The 18,576-nt window shown below is 40.9% G+C and overlaps 1 protein-coding gene across 1 annotated transcript in view; it reads left to right on the plus strand.

Annotated features, from left to right (window-relative positions):
* The window catches only part of ADGRV1 (adhesion G protein-coupled receptor V1), a 301,407-nt gene that overhangs the window by 98,937 nt on the left and 183,894 nt on the right, over positions 1-18,576 (plus strand). The window contains exons 43-54 of the mRNA XM_048504356.1: positions 1,342-1,604; positions 3,420-3,595; positions 4,403-4,527; positions 6,548-6,714; positions 9,198-9,341; positions 9,946-10,047; positions 10,902-11,154; positions 11,763-11,885; positions 13,146-13,368; positions 14,477-14,681; positions 16,053-16,199; positions 17,547-17,802. Coding sequence (XP_048360313.1) covers positions 1,342-1,604; positions 3,420-3,595; positions 4,403-4,527; positions 6,548-6,714; positions 9,198-9,341; positions 9,946-10,047; positions 10,902-11,154; positions 11,763-11,885; positions 13,146-13,368; positions 14,477-14,681; positions 16,053-16,199; positions 17,547-17,802 — 2,184 coding nt within the window. The remainder of the gene's footprint in view (positions 1-1,341; positions 1,605-3,419; positions 3,596-4,402; positions 4,528-6,547; positions 6,715-9,197; positions 9,342-9,945; positions 10,048-10,901; positions 11,155-11,762; positions 11,886-13,145; positions 13,369-14,476; positions 14,682-16,052; positions 16,200-17,546; positions 17,803-18,576) is intronic.

The following is an 18,576-nucleotide window of genomic DNA, read 5'->3' on the forward strand; positions in this document are numbered from 1 at the left end:
TCTTAAATATGCACCTAAGTACATGCATCCTAATATTTCCATTGTAATCATGTTGCGAGCCCAACTTCTGGGAGGGGGGCAGAAAACAGTGAGGCAGCCCACCAAACATCCAGTAAAACAGACAAGATTCATTTGGGAGTAAACTGGCCACAGCTTTGGTTGGTTACAGCTGAGAAACCTTGGAATAATATGGGTCAAAATATCCAGATATTGGCCAACCCACATGTCAGCTGATATATCAAGCACCACAGCCCACTTGCTAAGGGTACTGTGGGATGGCGCTGTTAAAGATTCCACATGGCCAATGTGTGGTTTCCCCTGCCACTTGAAAGTGAGGTGACCTTGACAGTTTTATAATCCCCAAATCCCATTTTTCTCTTTCTTACAAATCACCTTTCCTTCTTCTCATAATAGGCGCCTTGTGAGATAGATAGTGGCATGGTTGGGCAACAGCTGAAAAGACACAGAGGGTTCTGAAAGAACTGTGACTGGCCCAAGGTCATCCAGCAGGTTTCGTTTGGAGGAGTGGGAAATCAAACCCGGTTCTCCAAATTACAGTCTGGCGCTCTAAACCACTATGTTGACACTTCCACCACTGTTGTGAGAAAGGAAGAACAAAAGAACAAAGCAGAACAGCTGTAGCTATATGAAAATGAGAGAACTTGGTTGGTGAAACCGTGGGGCTGAATGGCTAGATGGCATGGCAGGGCACCTTTTATCCATGGCAGGTGGAGCTGAGGGAAAACTCTGCCACTGTAAGGATGCACAGTGACTTCAGGGGCCTTTTCACCTGTTGTCCAACCATGCCACTGGCCACTGTCAGGATGCTCTACAACAGTGGTGGCGAACCTATGGCACTCCAGATGTTCATGGACTACAATTCCCAACAGCCCCTGCCACCATGGCCAATTGGCCTTGCTGGCAGGGGCTGATGGGAATAGTAGTCCATAAACATCTAGAGTGCTGTAGGTTCGCCACCACAGCTCTACAAGTTCTGCCAGTGTAAGGATGTTGCAAGGTACACCACTGTAAGGATGCATCTCCCCCGGTCATTTCAGGCTGTGTCTTTTCAGCTGTTGCCCAGCCATGCCACTGGCCAAAGAGTCAAAAAGGTGTTGTCTTTTTTCTGTGCTTTCCCTTCACAGACCTGCTAAAGAGACCCTAGGTGAGCTCAGGATCACAGTTTATTAAATTTTGTATAGCAAAACATTAATATTTAATTATAAGTAAATAAGAAGTAGAATAGTTTGAGAGTTATGTTACAAATACATTTATTTTTGTCTAATATGGGTTTAATTGTGTTTGATGCAATGCAATTCCTTGTTTGTTTTCTATTAAAAGCCACAGTTACTATCCTGACCAACGATGATGGCCACGGAGTTTTGTCTTTCAACAACAGTGAGCATTTCTTTCTAAGGGAGCAGTCAGCACTCCAACTGACGGAAAGTGTTGCAGTTCTAACCATTATCAGGGAACCTCCTCAGGGGATATTTGGAACTGTGACTGTTCAGTATCTTGTGCATGAGATAAACTCTTCAGAAGCATCTGTAGATTTGACCCCATCACAAGGCTATATTGTCCTAGAAGAGGGAGTCAGATTCAAGGTAATATGCAGGTAGTTATTACAAAATGGAAGAAATATTTTGTTTCCATATGAAAGTGCATTCGTACATCAATTTTTAAAAAATGAACAAGGAGGAAATATTCCACAGTATGGTTTTAAGAGCCAGTCTACTTATTAGGCAGAATCAGGTAGCAGGTAAGGTAATCGAATACTGGTATTACTGCTTCAGACTGTAGGTGGGAAGAGGATATTTTTTTATTTGTACACTACCTGTCTTCCCTCACAAAGACCACCAAGGCACCTGACATTAAAACACACACACAAGATAACATTTTACAAACTATTAAAAACAGCAGAAAATCATTAAAATAATTAATTCCAGAGCTAAAATATACATTCAAAAATATTAAAACAACAGAACATTGGGCAGGAAGGCGGGATTGCTGAGGGAACATGAGATGAAAAGAAAAGGCTTCACCCATTGGTGGGGAACAGTTTCAGAGTTTTGGTGCTATGACTAAGAATGTCCTCTTCTGGATTCCTGCTTGCCTCAACTCAGAAGGCGGAGGAGGCCCGTGAAATGGCCTTGAAAGATTACTGCAGTGGTCGGGTAGCTTCATAAAGGAGTAGGCTGCCCTTTAGGTATGTGCTCCTGAACATATAGGAATTTAAAATTCAACACCAGTACTGTGAAAAAAAAAAGATTGTAAGGAAGTAGAGATTGCTGAGTCTAATCAAACTCCTGGCTGCAGCATTCTGTACAAACTGAGGTTTCCAAACACATCTCATAGGCAGCCCCACACAGAGCATGCTTCAGGAATCTAATCTAGGTGTAACCAGGTCATGTACAACAGTGGCCAGACATTTTCTGCACAGGAAAGGCTGCAACTGGTAAAACACTTCCGGCCACAGCTGCCACCTACTTCTCCAGCAGTAGTCTTGGTTCCACGAGAACCCCAAATTATGGTCACTTTACTTCAAGGGGAGTGCAACCCCATAAGTATAGACACCTTAAATCCCAGGTCAGACCTTCTACTCACCAGTGGTGCTTCTGTTTTGTTGAAATTAAGGTTTAGTTTATTAGTCATGGCTCCAGACACCAGTTCAGGATTTCTACAGCCTCTCTGGGGATCATGTGGAAGGCTCTTTCAGTCCCAAAAAAACAGGCCTAAAACCAAATTGGGAAGGATTCAAACAATACACTCATTAAGGAAAGCTTGAAATTTTCCAGCCACTACCCATTCAATCGCTGTGCCCAAATAAAAAAACCCTCTCCCTCCCCTTCATGTAATACGTAAGTAGATCATTCAAATTATTGTTGTGTGAAATGCTGGAACCCAGATTTTCTTTACTTCCATTTAACATTTAATTCTTCAAGTATGTAGAACAACTGAAATGCAGATTTATTTATTTATCTTGCATATAGTCTGTCTTTCTCACTTAGACTTAAAATGGATTACACAGTGTAAATCAAAGCAGTCAGCAGGGAGAATTATCTAATAAAAATGTAATAGGACTAGGATTACAGAAATCCTCAATGAAGTGTAAGTATTCTTCATGATATGTTAATGCAGAAAATTGCGTTGCATAAGTAAAAAACAGTGCGATAAGAGCAAAACAATACATTCTGCACACAGATAATAAAATACTATTAGCAGTAGTATAGCCCAAAGAATAATAAAGGATATTTTAATAATAAAGGATAATTTAAAAATAAATAATAAAGGATAATAAAAAATGTTTGTTTTGGAATCAGAATACTGAAATTCATTTTGCGTATGGTATATAATGATCACTGTTTGCAATTCTTTGGGTCATCTAGGTTCAGTGAATTTCCTTTTTTTTTCTCTTTCAGACTTTGCATATTTCTGCCATATTAGATTCTGAACCAGAAATGGCCGAGCATTTCTTTGTTACTCTGTTCAGCCCAACTGGAGGAGCCAGACTTGGCACCAGAGTAGAAACTGTTATCACTGTGTTACAAAACGAGGCTCCATTAGGACTTTTCAGTATCTACCTCATTCCAAATAGGTATGTTGTGTTGCTGTCCTCATATATGGACTTTCTTCTTTGGGAAAGGGCCATGGTTCAGTGGCAGAGAACCTGCTTGGCATGCAGATTCAGTTTCAGGTTCAGTTCCTATCATCTTCTGTTAAAACAATCAGGTAGTAAGTGATATGAAAGTTCTCTACCTGAGAGAGCTACCGGTAGTATTGACCTTGGTGGACCAATGGTATTCGTTAGAAAGTGTCTTGTACACTTATGGCCCAATCCAGAGGTTGCGGTGGTTGGGGGGCACCATTGCTGCCGTGCTACCTCCAGAGGGTTTCCAGGTGACACAGTGTGGCAGCAGAAATGAGAAAAACTTTTATCAGCCTGGAAAGCCCTCGATAGGGCAAAATTGAGTTATAAAGTGGAGATGGTCTGAGGTCTACATTGGAGGCATTGCCAGCCTGTAAGGACACTGGGAAACAGCTAAAGTCAGCTCCAACCCCAGGAATGCCATTAGCCTGTCCCCAGCTGTGCAGATGGCCAGGTTTTAGACCAGTGCAGGTATTCAGGGAGCAGGCATTCCCAGGTCGGACACTACTGAGCTGTACAGCACCCGCTGCCCCTCCCACTTACCACTTAAACACCAGCGGGGAGGGCAAATGCTCCGATGCAGCTGTGCTTCAGCTCCCTAAGCCGATTCCCCCAACCTTTGGATTGGACTGCCTGGCAGGTAGAGTTTTTTTTAAAAAGCTTTTCCTGTTATATTTTGGCCATTGACCCTGCAAACCCTAGCCTTATGTCCGATAGGCATTTCTTTACTTTAGTAATGGTCTTCATGACTTTTAGGACAAATTCTGTCATTATTGAGGAAGCCAATGCTACAGTCTACTTGGAAGTATCTCGCAGCAATGGGCTCAGCACATCAGTGAGTGTGGAATGGGCAACTGTATCAGAGACTGCATTTGGGATAAGTAAGTCAATTTATGAATTGATTTTTAACAGCCCCATTCTATGATACTTACACTTACATACAGCATAGGTGCTAGGGATTGGAATCTTATTGTTCTGCTGATTGTAAAAGAAACACTCTTCACTAAACTGCAGAAAGCATAGCAATTGCACTGAAATCTATAGTGACCTTGCCTCAGCCCACCAACATGTTTTAGCATGGTGCCAGCACCTCCACGAGTGGAAGACAGCCAACTGCTGCACATTGGTGCATTGAAACTAGGTGCATTGTCTTCTGTGGTCATTCCATGGAGCTGTGATTTTGCAAAACAATAGGTACCGTTAAGGTGTGGCTAGTGGTAGCAATGATTAGCATGAATGGCTGGAAATCATGCAGGCTTATGATTGTGTTTCTTTTGTCCCACACTTGGTTAGGGAGTATTATGGCAGAATAACATTAGTCTGACAAGGAGCAGCTATTCCGTTGTCATATCTGCAAGAGGATCCCCTCTTTCTATACATAACATACAGACTAATTACTCATAGAACACTTCCCTCTGGGCTCTTCAGGGACTGTTCAGTGTGCAGTGGACTTGCAGAGAGGTTTCCTCATGTTTGTCTGATTACACACGAAGAACCATTCTCTGCCAGCCCTGAAGCTAGCTTGCTGATCTCAATGAGCCTCATCAGTTTTTCCTGGTTCTCTTAACTCCGCCTATCACTTAAAGGCACAGTCCTCATCACGTCTGTAATGGCAAGATAAAAGCCTTTGTTCAAACCCTTTAAATTGCATTTATATTGATATAGCTGTGATAGCAGGCATATTGATATTGTACGTTTCCCAACATAACTTTTCCCCCAAAGAAAGTGGCAAAGCCATTCCCTGGACCCTGCTGAAGAAGGGGACCATGTGCTAGAACAGTAGTTTTCAACCTTCCTAATGCTTTTGTTCCTATCAGTGTAAGAATGTAGCGGAGGAGGGAGTTGGCAATAGGAAGGAGGGCAAGGATGAAGCATGCAATGCAATGCAGTGTGAGGGAGTGGGGGAATAAGACTAAGTGGGCTGGCTGTGGAAGGAGGGAAGAGGTCTGGGGCAAAGCTGTGTTCACAGGCAGCTCTGCCCACTCGGGCTGCAAAGAAAAATTAAATTTGTGCTAGAAGTGGTCTCACTTGCCGCAGAGAGAATAGAAAGTGAAAGCAGGACTTGAGGAAATACGTCCATTTAAGAAATCTTGCGGTGTTTCACATTTGTTCCCATCGCTCAGCAGATTGTTTGTTCGTAATCGGCCACATAATGCTAGCAGCTATTTGGGGGGCAACAGGTAGAGTAAGACTGTTTCTGCATGGTGGCAGAAATGGGTCTCCACTGGCATTAATTATGCCCGTGGAGGCTCTGGGACATCTCACACATGGTATCGTGTGGACAGCCCCAAAGCTGCAATGAACTGGAGAGGTGGCTCCTCACAAAGCCGTCTCAGGTTCGTTCTGTTTACTCACCTCTCCTCGCACGCCCACACTGCCCTCCGACCTCCAAGGTGAGTAAACAGGACACCAAAAGTTCGCACCATGCCGGCAGAAAGACCCTGCTTTTGAAAAACCTCGCCCCTTGAGTGAGGTTCAAAAGAGGAGACTTCGTGCCACAGGCAATGCAGTAGCGCCTGCTGTGTGAACAGTGCCCCAGGGATGGTGTTTTTACCATCCCTAGGGTGCTGTTATTGGACTGTGTGGAAACAGCCTAAGGCACAGGGAACGAATTGCAAAAGTCACAACTTGGGAACAGGAGCCTCTACCCCTTGCTTACAAGTGTGCAGTGCATTGTCCCTGCATCCCCACTTAAATTGTTTCAGGTAGCTCTAGACCTGATTTGACTGATATCCCTGGATGCGTTCTCATTGCTGTTTTTTGCATGCCTTATACCAGGGTCTTCTGATCACAAATGTATGACTCTATGTACTTGAGGTAATGCCAGTAGCTTTGCTACTGTCTCTTCTTCTGTTTTCTGTCAGCTACCCCCGTAATTGATGTATTTTCTCCATATTGCAGAGGGTGGAATAAATGTGCTGTCCCTCTTACAAAGTTTTGAGGAAGAACCAATTTCAGGCTGGTGTTTTTTTACATCAGGAGAATCAATATACGGCATACTGCTCAGAACATATCCAGCTGTACATTCTTCTGTATTCCAGTGGAAAGGTGTTTTTGTTCCTGTTCAGGTAACACGTTTTAAAAATTGTTTAAAATTTGGGGCGCAGTTCAATGCTGGACAGTGTTTGCCTTGGCCTCCATCTTTAGTAGATACACCCCTGATTCTTATTCTTTGATTCCTGACATTTAACTAATTTTTAATCCACTGGAGAACTCCCTCTCTTATCCTGACTGCTGAGCTTACATAGAAGACTTTGGTGAGATCATTAAAACACATGGAGTTGGGGGGCAGGGTCACCGTTTGATGGTGGTACGGCCAGGCTTTTGGAGTGGGAAGGGCTCTTGGCTACCTCCCCCCCCGCCCAGTAGCATTCAGGGCATGAATCCAGGCTTGCCCCACCCTAGATTGGTAAGAATAAAATGGACAAGTCTCTCAATGGTAGTAAGTGAGCAGTAGCTTTTCTTGAGGATTAATATTGGAGCTAGTGCTATTTAATTTGTAACTGATTTGAACTTGAGGGCAAGCAGTGTAGTTGTCAAGTTTGTTGGTGATACAGTATTATTCAGGATGGTAGAAATCAAGAGCTTTAGAAGGATATTTTTAAATTGCATGAGTGGGCAAAAGTCTGGCAGTAAAATTCAGTATAAGTAAATGGAGGTGATGGATCAACTTTTTTGTATATTCTAATAGGGCCTGAACTTGCTGAAAACTGAGGGAGAGAGGTTTTTTTTTGTTTGTTTGTTTATTTATTTATTTATTTATTTATTTATTTATTTATTTATTTATTTATTTATTTATTAATCTTAGATACCGCCCAACCCCCGAAGGGCTTTTGAGTTACAATGATTCGCTCAAAGGAAATATAAACTCAGTCTGTAAAAAAATTAATTCCATGCTGGGAATTAGTAGGATAGGGATTGAAAATAAAATTGTCACTGCTATAATACCCCCACATATACCAATGGTGTGGCCTCATATGGAAAACTGTTGGCAGTTTTGGTTGCCATATCTCAAAAAGGCCATTGCAGAGCTGGAAAAAGACAGAGGAAAACAACCGAGATGATTCAGGGGTTAGACCACCTTTCGTATGAGGAAAGGCTAAAGAGATGGGATTTTCAGGCTAGAAAAAGAATAACTGAGGGATGACATGGTAGAGGTTTATAAGATTATGCATGGGACAGAAGGAATAGAAATAACTTTTTCTCCCTCTGCCAAAGTACTAGAACTCGAGGGTACCCAATGAAACTGGTAAGCAACCGATTCAGGAGAGATAACAGGGAAGTAGTTATTTTCTCAATGAGTAATTAAAATGTGGAATTCACTGTCAAAGGATATAGTGATGAACAAGCATAGATGGCTTTAAAAGGGGATTAGATAAATCTGTGGAGGACAGGTCCATCAATGACTACTAGCCATGGTGACTAGAGGGAACCTTGTCATTCAGAGGCAGTAAATCTCTGAATACCAGTGCTAGGATCTGGGATTGGGGAGGTCACGATATCAAGGGACGACAGTGACCTCTTTGCCCTGTTGCTGGCCCAGGATGCTGGAGCTGATGGAGTACTGGTCTGATCCAACAGGGCTATTCTCTTTATGTTCTCTTTTCATGATCCTTGAGTAAAAGCTCACCCACATTATGGTGCACTTAAGATTTTTAAATAGCTTGCACGTTATAACTTTCTTCCATTTGCTCATAGTAGCATCTTTCAATACAAGATAGATAAAAGTAGAGGATGGATCTCTGTGATGAACTGTCAGCAAGAACTTTATGGTTGCATTAACAAAAGGGGTTAATGAACATAATCACACCTTGAGACCCACTGTTGTACATTTAGGGGACCGCAGAATAGTTCTAAGGGATCAAGCCTGTACCTACCTCTATATAGTTGGGCAACATCCATCAAGCCTGATATGTGCACTATAAAGTAGTTGAGGTACCACTTTGGCCTTAGTCTGAATCAAAAGTCCATGTTTGATGTGACACAGTAAAATTACTGAAGGGGATGAGAAATTCCACCTAAGTAGTTTCTGGAAGAAATCATTCAGCATTTGCTTGTAATGAAACACAGTGCTCAAATACTTACAAAATTCTATTTGTTTTAGCAGATATCCATCAATTCTATGTTTTGCATTAATGACTCTGTTACTGAAATATCAGTCGAAATATCAAACACACATACAAGCACATATATGTTGTACTGTATCTCTTAATCTAATGAGTCTTATTGTAAAGAAACTCCTTCGGGGATCCTGTTCTCATTTCAGTAAAATGCTAAATGCTGTGTTGCCTGTGGAGCCTGTTCCTGATGAGGTATTCCACTTTTTCCTTCCCACTGCTACCCTCACACCTTCCCAGTCAGTCCTGAGTGCTGGAGGAGTCATCCGGAATGGGATGCGGTATGAGGGTATTCAGTGAAGAGGAAAATGTTCTGAACAACAGAAATGTATTTGTGTTCACAGAAAGGGGAACTTTAACCTGATGTTTTTGTTTTAAATAGTTGTCCTTGCATGGTATTAACTGGGATGTCAACTTCATTGTTCTTTTCTCAGGATGTTCATATTCAAAATCCTCAGCATTGTATGGTATTTCAGATTGAAGGTTCCTCCTATATAGTAATTACTCATGGTGGAACAAAGCAAAACAGTCCGAACAATACTGTGTACTCCTTCACCACTGAAATTCAGTTACTACAGGTAATTTTTTTACTACAAGTATTTTTTTGCATTATCTAGTTTGTTTCTTTTTCTTTTCAGAGCACTTTGTACAATTTTTAAAGAAGAGGCACATTCAGCATGCTTCTTCCCAAATCCTGTGGCAGGATTGTTTCACTGAATTGCCATATTCATGGTACACATTAGGATCAGAATTTCCATTCTGGGATGTAGTTTCATATGTCTCATTGCTGTAACACACTTAACTGCAGAAGACCCAAAAGATTTCTGGAAAGCCATCATATTTTTTGGCTAAATAAAAACTTTGGGAATGGACCACTAGTACAATAAGGTCCATATCTGGCCCTCCAGTTCTTCTTGTTCAACGATTTCCCAACTGCCCATATAGTGTAAAGGAAAGGAGGGTAGATTGTCAGTATTTGCCATCCTGCCAGCTAGGCTTTCTACAAAATGCAGGAGATGTTGCATTAGGGCATCCTGAGAGTGGTGGACCTGCCGATATATCAGTCCCAGGCCATGAATAAGTAATAACCTGTAAGTAATAACCAGCACCTTGAACTAGACCTGGTAAAAGCATGAGATGGAAAAATGTCTTCTTTCTTTGCTCTCTTTTTCTTTCTTGCAGATACAGGACATCCTAGTGCCAGATACCAGTGCTGTAGAATACTTCAATTTGGACCAAAATCACTATTTGATCATTGCAAGTTATGTGACTGAATCTCTCCAGGTTGGATGATCTTTATTATTTTGACTGTGCCAATTGTGATCAGAGTTTAGACTATTGTGATAGGTGTACCTGTTCTGTTCTGAATTATGGATTGAGAAGCTAAGTGGCTGCAGTGGGAGAAAGAAAGCAGTAAGTTTTCATTCCACTGGATGATATGGTAGCATATTTAGGACACTAAAAATAAACTGGAATACTGCTGTTATTGGTAAATAACTTAAATATAGATATGTTTCTTGCTTCCTGTGAACATTCCTTTTCCCCTATCCAAGGCCTATTAGAGGGTGAAAAAGGGAAACTATTCTGCCACATGTATGGACCATTCTTGCATGCCAATATGAATTCTGTTTCTTCCAACCCAAAGAGCACCATAGTATGTAAAAGAAGAAGTCATACATTATGACAGAGGCATTGTTTGTCATGTCATGGTGACATGTTTTCTGAAGATGTCAGCTATAGATGCAGGCAAAACATTAGGAGCAAAAACTATGGCCACACAGCCTGGAAAACCTTTAATTTTCTGTTTGTTGTGGAAATAATGTAATAATTCTGATAGTTCCATAAGTGATTTATTGTTAACTAATTAAACTCAAGTATCTTATTGCTGTGCAATAGACATATCTTGTTTTTAACATTCTAAGGAAACGGCTCATACTTTATGTGGAAGGCAATGATATCTTTATTTATTTATTTATTTATTTATTTATTTATTTATTTATTTATTTATTTATTTATTTATTTATTTATTTATTTATTTATTTATTGGGTTTATAAACTGCCCTCCCCCGAAGGGCTCTTGACGTGACATCCAATTTCTTTCAGTCTGTTTTAATTGTATCAACATTTATTTTATACAGATCTTTCTCTGGAATAATGGCATCTTTGTATTTCATGACGAACTCTTCGTGAATGGGGCTCTAAGTGTAACTCTGTTTCCCAGGGGAGGCACTCTTTATCTTGTAGTTGCTCCATCAGATTCCAGCCACAACTCTCTTTTATATGAATGGTCAGACAACAAGTTTAGAAAGTTTCATGAAGTTCCAGTCAGTGGGATAACACAAGTGAAAGCCTTGACTTCTGAATCTGACGTCTACTTAATTTTTGCAAAAGGTATTCACATATACAAAACCCACCTGATGTAAATACATTAAGATTCAACTGTTACTATGGAAATGGAATAATGAAATGAGAATGAAAATTGCTTTCCCTTTATCAAGAAAATGTTTCTAGGCCAGTTTGTAACAAATGTGTCCTTGACAATGCAGAGCATAAATATAAAGTTGAATGTACGTGTTCCTTTTTTCGAGATGCATATGTGAAGCTAGTAATTTAACAACTATTTGTATTAATTTCCTATGTGTTAGTTGCTTTTAAAATATTTTTTTACCCTGACACTTTGTGTTAGAGAGAGAGAAGTTGTAAATGACAAAATATAATGACAGTAATCCATCCCAACTGTTGTTTAGCCATAAAATATGTCTCCTGATTTTAAGATTTGCAATGGGAAAATATATTGTTCTTAAGGCATATAGAAATATTTACTACATGATCATTTCTTATTGGAGCATGCTTTGATCTTTGAGGAAGATCGGTATAGAGATATATATTAAATTCATAAATATCCTTGCAAATGCCATATTTTAATGTACCAGTCATTAATATCAATAATTATTTTCTGAATTCATCTGCCATAGTTTTTCTTCTGTTGTTCTTCCCAGGGACCAGCAACACATGTGAAATCTTTGTGTGGGAGACAGGGCAATCTTCCTTCAGACATTTTCAGTCTCTTTTCATCAAAGCTGTAAATGAAATTCACACTTTCCTCCCACCCTCAGGGATAGGTAAGGTGGCATAATCCACATGCCCTTGTGATGTCTCACTCATATTGTGTGTAGGAGAAAATACATACTGCCTTGAACTGTACCCCCACCCCTAACTCCACATGGAGTTAGGGGGTGGGGGCGCAACTGGACGTTGCTCAGCCTTGAACTGTGCACCCTTCCTGAACTGTCAAGACCCTGTCAAGATCTCAGCCCTTTTGTGGCTCTTACTGTGAATCTGTGGGTTGGGCTGGGAAAAGGTGGCACCATGCAAACCTAGCTTATTATGCAGTTATCCATGTGCTTCTGTATTGTTGCTTTTAGGCATATGCTCCCACCCCAGGCAATCTGCACCTAAATTTTACCGTTGCTTCGGCCTTGGGACACTTGCCGCAGCTTGAGAATGCTTTTAGTGATTTCACCCTGCTGGGATGCAGATGGTGGAGCTGGAGGGGTTTGTGGGAAATGAATATTTATCACAAGCTATGTACTGGAACTCAGGCTCTTTCGGCACAACCAGAATAGAGTGCCCCAGGGACATAAAAAACGCTGTCCCTGGGGAGGCATTTACATAGAGCGCAGTGCTCCCGCTGCCCAAGTGGCATGGAAATGCCTCTTTTTTCAAAAGGGGCGCCTTCCAGCCACTACCGTGAGAATGGCAGTGACTGGAAGGCGGCATTTCCCTCCTGCCTTCCCCAGCCGGCTTACCTTCTCCTGCTGGCTCCCATCGTGTTGTGGAAGCCAGGGGACACGCCCCCCCAGGCCTCCATCTCCAGCACTGTCGCTCTGGCCAGGGGTGTGTGTCCCCTGGCCTCCACAACGCGACGGGAGCCAGCAGGAGAAGGTAAGCCAGTTGGGGAAGGTTCAGCCTGTGCGAAGGCTGCACCTTCCCCTGCACCCCTACTGGAACTGTCTGTGTGAACGGTCCGAGGGGGTTGCATCGGCATAATTTATGCTGAAGCACCCCCGCTCAGTGCCCGTGTGGAAAGGGCCTCAGTTCCAGCAGAGCTTTGATTATATTCTGTTTGCAGTGTTTCTTTTCAATAAACCGATTTCTGAATCCAAGAGTCTGGTTATTGCAGGGAGATTGACAGATTCCTGACATCCAAAAGCTCTGGCTTGCCCTGCCCTAGTTACACCCTTGGTCCCATTAAAGCGACACCCCATTCTAGGAGTAAATATGATGTTAAATTAGGTCTTAAGCAAATATTAAGAGCTCTCTGTTAAATGTTGACAGTATGTCTCTCTAATGTTTTCCCTTTCATATGTTTCCTGATACAGTACATGTGCTGTTCGCTAGCAAGGATAAGTCAGCTCTCTATTCCTGGAATTCAGAAATAAATCAGTTCTCTCAAGTATTAGAAGGCCCTTCCGCCAGTCATTTCACCACTATCAATGTAGGATCGCTTAATTTCAACAAAAGCTTAATCGTTCTGTCTGGAGATTTCTACTCCTATATTTATGAGCTGACCACTATCTCCAACCAATCAGATTTTATACCTAGGTAGGTTTCTGATTTTATTCTTTGGCTATATAAAGAGTTCTTTCTGTCTAAATGTTTAATCTGTATGTATCTGAGTGTCATGTTCCTGATTAACCAGAAAAAGTGAAGGACTCTGGGAGATGCAAAGAAGGGCCAACTGAATTGCAACTCCCGTAATCCTTGACTTTACCAACAAAATCCTCACCCCCAGAAAGTTGCGAGCAAAGGGTTGAATAGTAACTGGCAGCCAAGGTAAAGCAGAAAGAGAAAGCTAGATAGGATGACAGAAAGATAAGAGAGAGTTGGTGTAGGGAAAGAGAAAGAGGGCTGGAATAAGTGGGAAGAAAGAGAGCTAGGGTAGGGGGGCAGAAAGAGAGTGAAAGAGGAAGCTGGGGTAGCAGAGCAGAAAGTAAAAAAGAGCTCGGGTAGTGAGGCAAAAAGAAAGAGAGGTAGGGTAGCAGGGAAGAAAGAGAAGAATAAGATAAAGGTTGGCAGAATGGAGAGATAGAGGCAGAGAAAAAGGGGGAGAAAAAAGGTAGGAATGCCTATGGAGAATTCTCCCCATCTTCATAGGCACCCTACTAGCTCCCACCCCCCTTTACCTGGATCAGGCTTTGCAAATGGAGGGGTGTGCCTGTGGATTTCACAGGCATCCTGCTGTCCAACCCTTCAAAAGCCGGAATCCAGCTTTGCAAACAACATTTTTCTAGAACCTGTTGTATTTTCTCAGACAACCGTCTTTATTGCTAGTTACTTATATTTTGCAGAATTCTTTCATGGACAAAAACAGTGTAATGTCTTTTATTAAAATCAGCTTAAAGAAAATATAACCTTTTCAGTTGTCCAGAACTCTTCATTAGGTTGGATGAAAATGGTGGGGGTAGGATGGGGGAAAAGATCTTCCAGGCAGTTGTTCTTAAGGCCTTGTTCACATCCTGGATAGAATGCTGTGCTGACTTTAGCTGGTGCAGGGTGTGGCTAGTATCAGACTGTCCACTTGATCCTTGTAGAGACATCTGAAATCTTGTCTGCCATGTTTTACCTTTGTGAAATTATTGACGATACGTTGTTTTCTCATTAAAAAGGCCTTTTACCATAATTATGTTATCTATGTGTATTTTAATGCTAGTTCAGGTGAACTGACATTTGATCCCGGAGACAAGGAGGTTGTTCTGGCGATCAATATTTTTGATGACGCAATCCCAGAGGAAGAAGAATGTTTTCGAGTATGGCTGAAAAACCCAAAAGGTGGTGCAGAAATTGGTGCTAATGGTTATGTTACCATAATTATTCCCTCCAATGATGATGCTCATGGTGTTGTTGCATTTGCCCAGGTAATATTGAGTTATGCTAAAATGTGTTTGCAGTAATTCAGATGATTTGTTGAAAACAGTATCCTTCTCTGGTTGAATCTGCTTATTCTCACTTTATGCTATTGAGTGCAAAGCTATACAGATCACACAGAGGTAGCAACTCCCAACAAAAACATCCCCTTATATTGTTTACTAGCAATTTCATTTGTGTCATTCGCTAGAAATTAGAATTTTTTTCATATAATTCATTCATTCTGCACCAACAAAGAGAGCTTTGACTTTCATAAGCTTATGCACTGTAAGTCTTGTTGGTCTCTGTGGTACTGAACTTGAATCTAGTTGTCATTCTTTACGGTAATTTATCATGATTTATAATAATAATAATAATAAGCCTTTATTTGGCATAACAATAATCATAACACAATAAAAAAACCTGAGATAAAAGGTATACAAATACAAAGGTTTAAGATAAAATATAAATTATTGATTGTGCATCACCTCCAGTAAAAATTGTGCTACCAATTCACAAGTTTCATTGTCAGAATTGTCCAGAAGGAAAGGAAGTCTACCTGATTCTCCCATTTCACTAGGTATCCTAGAAAGAATATTGGAATATTTTGATCTGATATTAGCAGATTTAGGGCAGCAAAGCAGTTGATGTGCCAATGTTTCAATTTGTTGTTCACCACAAGAGCATACCCTTTCGCTCATTTCCAAGTTGTTAAATCTACCACGCAATAAAGCGGAGGGGAAAACATTGAAGCGAGCAAGTGTGAGGGCTCTTCTCTGCATTGGATTAGTCAAAAAATACAAATAGGGAGCCATCCTATCCTATCATCCTATCCTATCAAATAGGGAGCCATCCTATCCTATCATGATTTGAGATGAAATTCTTGAGGTTGAAATTAGGTTTTTTTATGAGAGCATTTGTCTCTCTTGCCCATACCCAGCACTGTAGCTGCTATTTCACATTGGCTTCAGAAAAACTATGAGGATTTGGAATCACTGAAAATAAGAACAATTTCACAATGGGGATTTCGAAATTCAAATACAGAAAATTGTATCTAAATCTACTTTTCATAGCACAGAGGGAAGTTTGCTTGTGCAAGGTTGCGGCTGTGACTTCTAAGGATGTGTTCTTTGAGCTGCATCATCCTGCACTGTTTCCAACACTCCTTGTAGGTCACATGACTTTTACAAGTGGCTGGGGAGGGGGAGGGGATTGCAGCAAGTTCCATAGGGAAGAGAAAGGCTGGAAAAATCAATGTCCGATCCACTAGAATTTAGCCCATCAAAACCAGTTTCTTCATGACATATGCTAATAAAATTTTTGGTATATCTTTTAAAATTCATATTACTCTGAGTACTTTGAGACTATTTCTTCTTTTTTAGAATTCTTTATTAAAACAATTTGAAGAAATGGAGAAAGACACCTTGATCACACTGAATATTGAACGCTTAATAGGGACCTATGGACGTGTTACAGTGCATTGGGTAGCCAATGGGAGCGTTAGTGATATATTTCCAACTTCAGGAGTGGTATGTATTTTAACAAAACTTGCATTGCAGGATGTCTTAGGACATATTTAGTTCTATCGTAATTTCTGGTGTATCAGGGAACAAATTTATTGCTAGACTGTACATACAAGTGCTTAAAAACAGATTTACTACTAATAATGTTCTAACATACAAATTATGTTACTATATTGAATTTTTACACCATGAATAGAGTAAACCATCTGTTTGATTCACAGTTCAACCCTGTGACTGGAGTAACTCTGTATAGGCTTGTGCTGTCAAATAATCACTTTTTTCACTTTATACAATTTAGGTATATTAGCTTATAATTTCATAGCTAGTAGAACTTAATTTGTGACATTGAAAAGCAGGAAGATTAGCTAGAGTTAAATAATTTTAATAATATTACCAGTCTGAGGTTTCCCCTGACAAAAAAGAAAACAACTTAACGTGTGTTTCTGAAAGGTAGACTACCCAAATTAATACTGAAGACTGATTTGTCCTTCAAGTGAACTTTACTCAAGAGCTATTGACAACAAATAAATCAAAATAAATGGGATATTTAAAGGCCTTTCCTCACTTCCATTGATGCCTGTAAATATTTCTTTTGTCATTGTTGAACTGTATTCTTGTTGAGTGACAAGCCAATCTTGTTTTCTGACTGTAGCATTGTTCTGTTTGGCTGAATGTTTTTTGTCCTTAATTGTACAAAAATAGTGTAAATATACACAGTTCATTCAGGTTGCATGAATTTGTGAGGCTTTTAATGAAATTAGTAATATTGTTGAGCCAATGTTAAGTGCTTCTTCCAATGGGAAAAGCCAAACACATGCTCAAAACTTCCCCTTTAGAATCAGTGGAGCTTAAGAGCCCAATCCAGATGAGGAGAGAATGTCCTTAGGGAGCAGTGGAGCACACTGATACCAGCACGAGCAAAGGTGCTGGCGGATGCCCACCCCTTAGCTCCACAGTGGCGAAAGCTGAAAGTCTGGGCTGCTGTGGAGCTGAGCTGGCATCCCTATTGGCCATTTATATTGGGAGAGGGGAGAGGCATTCCTGGGAATGGAGTCGATGTTAGTCTACTTCCACTCCAGGTTTGCGGCTGGTTGCAGTGGGACCTAGGGGTTGTAAGTCCACTAATCCCTATGAAGGGCTTTCCAGCAGCAGGGAGGGGGGTGGTTTGGCTTTTTCTGCCTCCTGGAGGTGGCAGGATAGTCCTACAGCAATGCCATCCCTGGCCACCTTGGAACCTGGATTTGGCTGTAATAATACCTAAACTTTGTTGGATTAAATTGCTTTGTTGTACACTGTTACTCTAATGATACTGTGCTTCAATTGTATTCTTTGTATTTTCTATCCAATATTTAGATTACATTTTCAGAAGGCCAAGCCTTGTCCACAATCACACTAACAGTCCTTTCTGATGTCATTCCTGAAGTTGCAGAGAGGGTGATTATTACTCTCACTGATGTCAGCACTGCTGGTATCCAAGATCACAAAAGAGGAGCCATTATTGACCCAAACAGAGCAAAAGCTATACTTACTATTTTGCCTAACGACACCCCTTATGGCATAGTAGGATGGCACATGGATTCTTTGTCTGTAAAAGTTTCAGAGCCTGAAGGTTAGTCAATTCTGTTTCCTCACAGAAGGAAAAATGCATATAAGTGAATGCATCCAGATCTCTTTCTGGCAAATAGTAAACTAGACCACAAAGTAATTTTAAAAATTCAGAGATACTGTGCTATGAATTTTGGAATATATGTTTATCTTTATTATTAGTACAGTATGCATGCATTTTGAACTCATGTACCGGAGAAGTTCCTCAGAAAATCTTTCATAGCGCATAGCTTAGCTCTATGCATGAGCTGTGTGAGAACCAGCATGGTGTAGAGGTTAAGAGTGTTGGATAGAACTGTGCACCATTTTTTTCAATATTTGGGGGGGAGGGGGGTTGGGTTTAAAAAACCCAGGCATTTTATAAAAATAATAGTATGGAGGTTTCCCCTGGCTTTTTGGATTTTTCTAATTTTTTATTAAGCCAAATCCTAAAAAATGTCAAGACTCCCAAGTCCATGAGGGTCTTGGATGTGGCAGGTGGTGCAAAGCTTACTGCTGGGCTTGAACCTGGATGGGGCCGGTGTTCTGCTCTCTGCCATCTCCAAGCCCAGAGAGCACTCAGCTCTCTGCCTCCTGCCGCATCCAAGGACTGTGGCAATGGTCATCAGGTGAGTGAGGCTAAGGGGGTTCCCGCCTTTTTTTGTAATGGTTTTGGGGCTGAAGTAATTTGAAAAATGACAGAAAATATAGGCATTTGAGGGGATCTGCTTCCTTATATTGCTGCCATTTTTTCAGGAGATCCTCCCCCCCCCCCCTTGCAAATACCAATAAGGTATTT

The sequence above is a fragment of the Sphaerodactylus townsendi genome, linkage group LG07 (genome assembly GCF_021028975.2).
Source record: "Sphaerodactylus townsendi isolate TG3544 linkage group LG07, MPM_Stown_v2.3, whole genome shotgun sequence".
In the NCBI taxonomy this organism is placed as follows: domain Eukaryota; kingdom Metazoa; phylum Chordata; class Lepidosauria; order Squamata; family Sphaerodactylidae; genus Sphaerodactylus; species Sphaerodactylus townsendi.